General features: G+C 36.2%; 1 protein-coding gene across 1 annotated transcript; it reads left to right on the top strand.

Annotated features, from left to right (window-relative positions):
* Window positions 1–1,747: 1,747 nt before the first annotated feature.
* Window positions 1,748–4,840, top strand: avd (avidin). The gene is made up of 4 exons (XM_081353782.1): window positions 1,748–1,918; window positions 2,026–2,236; window positions 3,547–3,667; window positions 3,754–4,840. Exons 1-4 carry the CDS (start codon window positions 1,829–1,831, stop codon window positions 3,794–3,796), a joined length of 465 nt encoding a protein of 154 aa, XP_081209908.1. The 5' UTR covers window positions 1,748–1,828; the 3' UTR covers window positions 3,797–4,840.
* The last annotated feature ends 6,137 nt before the right edge of the window (window positions 4,841–10,977 follow it).

Below are 10,977 nucleotides of genomic sequence, written 5' to 3'. Positions count from 1 at the left end.
ACAAAATTAGATGGAATATTAAAATTCGTTTTTAGATAATGCATCTTGAATATTAGCAAATGTTTTCACTTGTTTTAGGCATAGACTCAACTATATTATTCTATTTATCTTCTTCTTATTATTATTCTTGGTGTCCCGTGACCCTACTGAATAGAAGAGGTGGAGAATGGATGGATGGATATTTTATTTTATTTTTACTGTGTATTTTGAGGTTTGTTGTTAAACTAGGAATGATGTCCAATGGGACAAGGATTACTGATGCAACCATTGCCCAAGTGACACAATAATCCTTTCAGAGAGAAAGCAAAGGTACAGAGATACACACACCTGTTCTTCCAAAAGGAGAGGGACAGAAAAAAAAATCAGGCCAGGCACAAGCTGCAACTTCTATTAATATTTATACATCAATCTTCTGCACTCTAGCCTCCCAAAAACTTGTATATCAGGAGAGCGCAGCTATTTTGATTCAGCAACATCGCCTGATAAAATATAAATAAAACATGTCGGATGACCACTGCTGTGATGTTACTCGCATGTGTGGTGGTTTCATCTATACTAACTTTGGCTGATTCAAATTCACAGAAGAAATTCTAGCAAAAAAGAGAAAAGACAAAGTGAAATAAAAAGCTGGATATGAGCACATGACATAATGCTCTCTGAAATGCCAAATAAGAATTGCTTCCTCTCCGCAGCTGTTGAGTGAAAACCCATTAATGGCACACAGGGCCGTGCAGCAGCCTGGAGTAACCTGTCATTTCGCACAATGTTTACTTGCTGAGTCATTACAGGAAGATTTTCTCATACAGCGGAAGCATATACTTTAAAATCAGCCGAGGCAGACTCGCATTAAATACCAGATGTACTGGGAATTGAAAAGGTCAATGGCACTGGATGATAATTACTATTACAGAGTTTGGGATTATATGTCACCTGCCATTTTTGCTTTCACAATTCTGTTTAATTAGTAATTGTTTAGTTTGTTCATAACTGTTTTACCATTCAACTGAAAAACCTAAAATAGGATGTTTAATGGCAGGTTCCATTGTGACGACTTGCCCCACTATTGGCCTACACACAAAAGTTTCATTTGTTTGATCAAAAATGCAGTGAAAAATAGTAATACTGTGAAATATTGTTGCAGTTTAACATAAGTGTTTTCTATTTGAATATATTTTTAAATGTAATGTATTCCTGTGGTGTCAAAGCTGAATTTTCAGCGTCATTACTCAGTGTCACATGACAGTCTTCAGTGTCACATGATCCTTAGGAAATCATTCTAATATGCTGATATTTTTGTGGAAACCATTATAGGCCTATTTTTTCAGGATTATTTGAGAAAGATAAAAAGGACATCATTTATCTGAAGTATCTGACACTTTAAATCAATTAGAAAATGTTACTGTTCTGTGGTCTATTGGGTAAAAAAAGGGTGGAAATGTTCATTAGATTTGTTTTTTTCTCAATAGATTTTGTGAACATATAGTGACTTTCTAAAAATAATCGTACCCTGATGGGCTTTTCATCGGAGTAAAAAGTGTGACAACTATCCCCGATCTTCCTTATATTGTGTAACCTTTTGATAGTCCGGTAAATAACAAATCATTATTAATCAGTCATCTTAAAATTCTTTTTAAATATGTATCTTCTGAGACAACACTGCCTCCCTCTGGTAGTTCTAATTACTAGTTCCCAACAAGGGAAAAATAAATACCCTAATTTAAATGCGACCAATGACATGATTACCTGCATATGCAAATTAATTAACTCCAAATTACCATAAGCAGGGTAAAGAGTGAAATATGAGTCTGACCCACAGCTTTTGACCAAGATGAGCTCATTAATGTGGTATTTGCTCTTTGTGACTTTGATAACCTCTCCAACTGTGCCTGCAAATGAGTCCTCAACGCAGGGCGTGAAGGTATTTGATTTTTAAGTGTAAAGAATGACGAATCGAGAGCATTCAATAACGTTTTGAAAAACAGACTTTTTCATTTATGTGATGAAAGTAATCGTTGATCACTTAAGGTCGACGCTTGTAATATTACCGGCGTTTGGCGCAATGAGCTGGGCTCCACGATGCGTGTGAAGGCGGAAGGGTCAGAGGTCAGAGGTGTGTATCAGACCACAGTGGAGAGTATGAGCGGCGCCGCTGGGTTAGACCGCACAGCCCAAATCCTCGGGATAGTTGGTGATGGGGCTCAACCTACCGTGTCATTCTCCGTGCTGTGGGGGAAAGGTACAATGCACTTAAAGTAACCACACATTCCCTCAACAATATTTGGTTAGGGGTGACTGGTCAATGTAACGCATATAACGTTAGGGACTATAAGGAAAAGCTGCTTCATGGGTCGGCATCACATTCATGTGGTTTTAGGCTTTATTAACATCCATGCATACCCTTACCCTAAACCTAGCCTTAAAACAATGCAAGTGTTGGCATTATTCGGCAGAACAACGGCGACCGGAAGCAAACTGTTGACTCTTGACTGCCCTAGCCAAGTAACCAACCACAATAAAGATTGCGGCGTAATCATTTAACAATACAAAAAGTATTTTTTTTTTAAAGTAATCTTAAAAGTAAGAGTGGTTGCTTTTGGCATCAAATTATATAGAGATAGGCTACAATTAAAATGTTTCATAACCATAAAATATAGCATTTAATTACTTGTCTAATCTGTTAAATCAGCTGTTTTCCTGTAGTAGACCGTCACATAGAATATCACGAAGTAGCAGTTAAAGTCGCGCAATGACGCGCATGCGTAGTAGAACGGCGTTGTATGTCTTAGACTTTGATATACTATTCCCATAGGCTATCTGCTACAAATTAATATTTTCATGAAGATGCAGTATTTATCATGCTCTTTAAATGCATACAAAGATACACCAGATTTGGTATTAATTCAATTTGTGGTAATCATATTTACTTGAAAATGGCTACAAATGTCATATTTCAGCTGGCAGATGTTGTCACCAACTTTCATATATAGCCTACACAGGAGGTGTTCTAGAATATTATAAACCTTTATTACTTATTTTTAAATTCTAAACTAAACTAAAGGTCATTAAAATATGCATGTCTAAATATGCCAATTGTAATGTGGTGAAAGACTATTTTTTGAGTCGAGTTGTCAGTTGTTAAAAAAAAGTATTAATATTAAAAAGCTGAATGCATTCATTGTTGAAAGATAATAATAAAATAAAACCGATGAAATACCACCACTTTCATAGAATGGCTTACCATGGCAACCACACTAGGCTATATGCCAAACTACCTTGCTTTTTTTTACATTTTGTCAAGATGCATGGTTACTTTTGAATGGACGTCATTGGGAAAAGCTTTTTGAAAGCATAATGATGCTGCTACTGCATTTATCAGCAGTGCTTAAAAAGGTGACCTTTTTTCCCCTCACTTCCTGCTGGTAAATGGTAATTTGTTAGAAACTATGGTTTTAGTTTTTTTTTTTTTTTTTTCTCCTCTGTATAATTTTGAGTTGACTTGTTACGAACACAATCCTATAATTATGTGTTGTTTTTGCATATTTGCAGGTTCATGTTCTGCTTGGGTTGGTCAGTGCTTCATTTTAGGTGACGGTGCACAAGTGCTGAAAACTTTCTGGATGTTGCGCAGTGTAGCCGACAACTTGGCTGGTGACTGGGGAAGTACCAGGTAAGCTGTGCGTAAATTCAAGGATTTCTTTGAAATGTCTATTGAATGTCAATGACTCCATGTTTCCCTCTCTTTTTGTATTCTAGGTTGGGAGAAGATCTTTTTTTCAAGACTTCAATTTCAAATTAACTCCGTAATGGATTCAATGTCATTTAAATTCCTTAAAAGGTGTTTCTTCAAGGAGCTTGAGCTTGTAGAGTTTAAACCTACTGAGACATTTAAAAGCCTTGTATAAAACCCTCAAGCTTAATAAAAGACGGAACAAAAACGAAACCACTAAATGGTTTGTGACAGTCTTTACACAGCCGATATTTCTTCACCTTTAGGCTGACATGTCTTGTTTGAGCTTTTAATACTAATTCTATACCAAGTATTGTTGGGTATAAAAGTGATTTTAATGTTAAAGTACTTAATTTGAGCTTAACATGCAGAGACTACTATACAAATAAAACCATTCATAGGTTAATTTCCTTGAAGTGTAAACTGGTGCGGTGTTTGAGCCTCCCAACCAGGTCTACATGGCAATGTTGACACAATCAGTGGTGTGAATTTAGGGATTCTAGTGGTTCAGAAATGGAATTGAAAAATGCAGCAACAAACAGAATTGAGAAATTGGCTTCCCAATTCCCAAGCACTCCACCGGCTCCCTTTGGCCACCGAAACCTCCAACTTCTCTGCAGGTAGTCTAGTTCAGTTTAAATTATGCATGATCTTGTCATTTCAGTTACAAATGCTGCTTGGAGATGGGGAAACTAGAGTAAAAAAATAAATAAAAAATCATCCAGTTTTGGGAGAATATATGATGACCTGCACTACTGTTCAGTTTTTCCAAACTAGTCTCTACAGGCCACCTTCTTAACTGATCTAACCTGAGCTGGACATTTCATCCAGCAGCTTCAGGATTTAAGAAGGTTACATAATCCATTTGATTAACATTAAATGAATGCAGAGACTTTAGGTGACGCCAACTTTGGTTCGACATACACGCCTGTCAAATATTATCTTCAAATTGTAAGAATGTGATCACAATCTGTATTCATTGCCTAACATGATATTAATAGTGCAGATGAGTCTTTGGCAGAGCAAGAATGGTTCTTATGTTTTCTTCAAATAACTACACAAGCTATAAATGTATGTATGCACACCATACAAATAAACTCGACTAATTTTTTTTTATCTTTTAAAACCAAGTATACACAGCAGCATTATGGTTTAAGATCATTTGAGATAATGAGGATTGAGTAACTTTTAATGGCCTAATGAACTCATTTCTACACACTTTTGTTTCTCTTTCACATTCTGTGAACGTTCTGCAGCCTATTAGTCAAGATCTCTAAGGCCTTCGGTGTAGCGCATGGCTTAATACAGCTATCAGTGCACTCCCATTGAGAACAGCATGCTTCAGGTGATGCGCTCTGATGGATCTGAGCCGAAACTATTGCTATATATACCCACAAAATAGGCGGATTTTTAACTGCAGTTGGTATGTACAATGCACTTAGTTGAGTAAGTCCCAAAAGGGGCCTAATGTAACCAATTAATCATTGTATTCTTCAGGCAGGAGACTTCATGAGCATTTTAAGTACACAGGTTCTTTGGTGGCTGGTTATAGATGAGATATGCCAGATATTAAGGCACGCACATTCAATTTCAGAAGAATCTTATGAGTATCAGTAAGGTACGCTAAATAAACTATTGGTGATGGTAACAGTGCAAATGAGTCTTTGGTAGGGCAAGAATGGTTCTTAAAATCTTTTGTTTAAATAATTACACAAGCTAAGTCACAAATCTTGTTGTGCATCTGCGCTAAAATGAAATAATGGGTCAATGCATCTATAATAAATGATGTTTACACACACCAGTTCTTTTGTGTTATTGCTGTAATGTTATTTATTTGTCTTAAAACTTGGGATGGACTAAAATTAAAATTGTAGCTGGTAATTATTCAAATAAATTGCCATGGCCAATATTAAAATTCATTAATATTTTGTCTAAAAAAAAAAGTAAATGCTAAAGTTAACTTGTTCCCTGCCATTGAAGGGATTTTCCGTCATTTATGACACAATAATTATATGAAACTTAGCAAACTAACAGCTCCAGTAGTAATGAAAGGATTCATCTTCAACTCTGTCATGGAAACTATGTATAAATGGCTGCCTAGCCATTGACGTAATTTCCGGCAAACCATGTTTTCAATGTTATGCAGTAATTGCCCCCATACCCTTAAATAGGGCACCATTTGAAGGGACAGCCATTTGTAGTGGTGTCCAAAACCACAGTGGATGTTATCAAGTGCACTCATTCAATCGCCCAATGCGCTGCAACCACTGTACGCTTAACCGGCTCAAAGGCTAGAAAATACCCATAAAGCACTGTGAGAGTCACGTGCCGAATGAATTCCCGCGACTGACCAGAAGATGGCGCCCGCAGCTGAATCATCCATAGACATAATATACATAGACGCCCTATTGGCCGCTGGATCGTACGTCAACGGCGCCGCCATACTGCGGAGGGCAACTTTCCCATACCTCTCATAACGAGAATTGAGAAAAATGCCTATTTCTTGTGCTGCTTGGGGCTTTACAAATCGCCACACAATTGAAAACAGGTCTCAGGGAATTACCTTTCTCAAGCAAAACTGAAAATTTGTTTCTGGTTGCATTTCATTTACTATTTTTATTTTCAGAGGAGAAAGGCCACGAAATTTAAAAATACTACTGTTATTGTGTCACGAAATGTAGTTTTAAGAGTTTTTCAGTCGACAATGTAGTTGTTTAAAGCTCAAATCTGTGGTTTATTTATAAAGATAGCGCCTTTTTAAAAATGTTATCTGACGGTTTCGGAGTTGTGAGATCCAGCGATCCCCGCGGGCGCTCAGCGCTCATGTACCCCGCCGAGAACAGCCTTGCCTCGGCTATAGTGCCTGTCGTACACCGCTTCTGAGTTCTGACGTTAGTCGCTGTCAGTCTAGTGAGAATAATTCGTCTTGTGTTTATCTAACGGGCGATCTTTGGTTTCATTGATCTATAATTTGTTCCTTGGCAGATTGTTTTGGCTGAGGGCAAAGTGAAGTTTCATAACTTAATATATTTAGGCTATTATAACAGTGTAGCCTGCTGTATGTTTGACTGGATCGTTTACTTTATTTCTTGATTTGTATAGCTTCTTATACCTTTTAAAAACTGAAATTTAACAAAAAGAGACAGGGTTGCGTCATTTTTTATTTTATATAGCCTATGTAATAATATTTTAAAATGTATAAATTTACATTATTTATTATTGTTATTATAATAATATACCACTTACAATTATCAATCTATTATAGTTATGCTGTCAAATTATTTTACTATTCATAGTAACTATTTAACCTATTATTTTTTATTGTCTATATTCTGTAATTGATATTTCATATTGCTATTATTAAAGTATACATAAACTATATGCTATTATCAATATATTATTATTATTATTATTATTATTATATTAGTACTTATGATATTATATAATTATACTTACTTTTCATTACTTTCATTACATAACTACATTGCACTGTAGTTGTACCATATCATATTACCATAAAGGATCCATCAGTTATCTTTGTTATTGCTAAAATCGGGTCAATGACAGAATATGCTTTTCCCACAATAAGAAAACTTTATCTAATTTAATGTGAAAATTAAATTATAACTCAGTATGGGGGTGTTCACAATTCTTATCCAAGAATGAAAAGCTAAATACATGACAAGCCAGAGCTTTGGCCATTCCTTATTAAAAAAAATAATAATAATATATAAGTCTAACTATCGAGAGTTTAACTAACTACAGATGGAACTTTTTTTGTACACCACATACAAACCACTGAAATCGGTTGATAAATGTAATTTTTTTTGGTTTTTATACAGAAAAACCGCAGCTCAGCAGTTTACTTGCATTTGATTACAGCGCAGTCTTGCCCTCCACAAAATGGCGGACGCGTTGACGTATCGCAGCAACGTTCCAAAGCGGCCAATAGGGCGTCTATGTATATTATGTCTATGGAATCATCCATCCATTTATCAAACCGTTGGTCAAATGTGGGTATGTTGTAATATCATCCAGGTATAAATTCCTTTTTAATCCATTATTAAATTGTTTAATTAAGGTTTATACATAGTTTCCATGACAGAGTTCAAGATGAATCCTCTCATTACTACTGGAGCTGTTAGTTTGCTAAGTTTCATATAATTATTAAACGGCAAGCACAAATTAGGCAATGGCCGCAACGGGAGAGGATTTGTTAATGACAGGGAAGTGACGCGACGCAACGCAACTGATGCTGGTCATGTGATAAGGGCAAGATGGCGAATGTAGTATGTCCATATTACATTCATTCTACACATATTCATACTATATAATAATTATAATAATACATTTTATTTGTAATGTGCCTTTCTCAAACTCAAAGCACTAATATAAAACATATTTTTTAGCGGTTGTGGAGTAATTACTTATTCAAAATAAGTACCTACTCAGGGCCGATGCATGCCTATTGGCGAACTAGGCAAGAAAGAGAGAGATTTTGGAATTAGTGCACTTATATCAGCAAGTTATCATCCAATGAATGAAATGTTGAACCCAAGAGATAGCGACTGTGCTAACTTTGGGGGTGTTGATGGAATTACAACATTTACAATGTGCCATATTAAAATGGATATTTTGCCATTTGCTGAAGACTAAAAATGTAATAGCATTGATTAAAAGTGTAAAGATTCATTATAATTGAGTATTTGATGATGGGGCGGTAAAGGTTTAAATGTAAAAATAGGAGAAAATCATGCACAAATAAATATAAATGACATTCTATTATAAATTATGTATCAAATTAGTGTTAAATATTACTTACTATACTACTTATATAATACAGTAATTTTAACCAATATGGTAAAAAATACTTGTTTGAAAAGTTTTCTTCAGGATATCTTCAGATATCCTCTCACGTCACTATCAGATTCATCTTTTCTACTGCATTGGCACTTGTAGTGGAAGCTTTGACTTTTAAATGACAGCCAGGTTTAGGTTTTTAATTTGTTTGGAGATTATATAAAAATCATTGTAAATAGAGTGATTCACTGCACCACAGGAGTCATTTGACTGTGTGACTGAAAAGGACAGACTGATGCTTAAATAACATTTCATTTTCCATTTTAAAAGGTGTCCAACGTTTTAAAATCTTCGAATTGAAAATATCATGAAAGATGTATGAGGTGACAAATTAATTTTTTCTTTCTGTATTATATTTCAGTGCATTTCGTTTTGAATACAAAAAGCAAAGACTGTCTGATCCTTTAGTAACTGTGAGACGTGGGAGTAAGATGCATTCAGTATAGAAAGCAAGAGGACATACGGTCACAATATATTCTCTTTTCATCTTCAGACCATTTATCCATTGCAGACGCTTTCAGCTCTCCAATCAGATTTGTTGTGGAGCTTGACTTGTCATAAAGATTTTCCGTGACTGACAGCTCCTCAAACCGACTCATCGCAAATCATTAATTCTGTCATATGTCTGGGTTCTGTCATATAACACGATTTTGGTTTGTTCCAGTTTCTTTCTAATTAGATTTTTGCCCTTGGCTCTCAGGATGCAAGAAAGAGGTGATCTGTTTAATAAAGATGTAGCAGAATCTGATTTACCCGCAATTCCTATCTTCAGCATGTCAACTTCTCCCTGGAGATCCACCACCCAATGTCTTTGAGTCTTTGAACCAGACTCTTCCTCCAGAAGATGCTCCCATCATTCAGGGTTTTTCGGTTTCTTTGAGCTGGAAACAGAGAACGAAATTATTTTTGGAAGATAAACTAACAATACCAAAAAGCCTTGAGGATGACAAATGCTCGCAGGCAGATGTCTCTGTGAATATTCGCTGCCTTGAGAAAACGCCTGACTTTTACTTGTGTTCTGTCTCCTCAGACTGTCAATATAACAGACTTCTGTCTTGTCACTGGAGTTGGCCTTCTCATTGATCCTCCTAATGATTTTTTACATTTTCAACTTGTTAAAGGGGTGGTATGATGCCCCTTTTTACAATATGTAAAATAAGTCTCTGTTTGTCCCCAGAGTGTGTATGTGAAGTTTTAGCTCAAAATACCTCACAGATAATTTTTTACAGCATGTTAAAATTGTCCCTTTTTGAGGGTCAGTAAAAACGCGTTGTTTCGTGTGTGTCCCTTTAAAAGCAAATGAGCTGCTGCTCCCGGCACAGAGGGCGGAGCTTCAAGAGCGTGTGTGTGTTAGCAGCTCTGATTACCTCATGAAGACAAGCACTAAAATGTCAGAAACTGTTCTGCCTTTTATGTTTAAACTGGAGTCGGACAATGATGGAGAGACTCAAGAAGTGACAACATGAGAATGCAACAGGACGTTTCTGAATGGTTAGTTGATGAATTTCTGTTGCTGATGTGGAGTTAACTATCTTCAAGTCTTTGATTAGTATATTCTGTCGTGATAATCTATAAAATCGCTCGTGTGGGAACTGTTGTAAGATGCCTAGAGTAACATGCATTTGTGTTACGTACTGTATTGCATGTGAAAAGACGGATGCGACAGCTTGAGCAGACTCACAAATGTGCTCTACTACAACAACTCTTCCTCTTCTCAACATGGACCGTGTTCTCAGGGGCGGGGTTTATGTAAATTTTAGGGTTAGTGATGTCACTAACCCGGGGGGAATGTCGTGTAGTCCCTACCAGCCGTTTGTTGTAGTCCTTAAAAAACGATTTCTTTAAAAGCAAATATCTCCCCTTGCTTTGAACTTTGAGCATTATAACTTTGCAGATGTTGTTTATGCTCAAACAGCAACATTACACACTTACTAAAGTTAGAAAAGTGAAATCATAATCAACCACCGCTGTAAGTGTGTTATGTTGCTGTTTGAGCATGAAAAAGCTCTGCAAAATTACAAAGTTCACTCCAAGGCAGTTATTTTCTGTACCAGTAAGCGTTGTTTCTGAACTATCTGAAATGCCTCGACTATAGTCTTGAGTTTTCTTCCGGGAACGAAAACATTTCAAGATTCCTTTAAGTAATTACCATCCAAAGCATATGCAAAAAAAGGGGCGAGGCCTAGTTGAGTTGCATTAGAAGTGTGTTGAAACTCAGAGTTATGATAAGGGGTGTGACATTTCGGAAAAACACTCTCAAACGGTTGACCAATCACAACACAATGTTCCAGCCGACCAATCAGAGCACATTGTGCTTTTCGGAAGGAGGGGCTTCACAGAGTATGGAAGCTTGTTTCCGCCACAGAATAAAACATTTTAAAAGATAATTG

The sequence above is a fragment of the Scardinius erythrophthalmus genome, assembly GCF_964197995.2.
Source record: "Scardinius erythrophthalmus genome assembly, chromosome: 23".
Taxonomy (NCBI): Eukaryota; Metazoa; Chordata; class Actinopteri; order Cypriniformes; family Leuciscidae; genus Scardinius; species Scardinius erythrophthalmus.
Note: the sequence above shows the minus strand (reverse complement) of the source record. Positions and strands in the feature narration are given on the sequence as shown.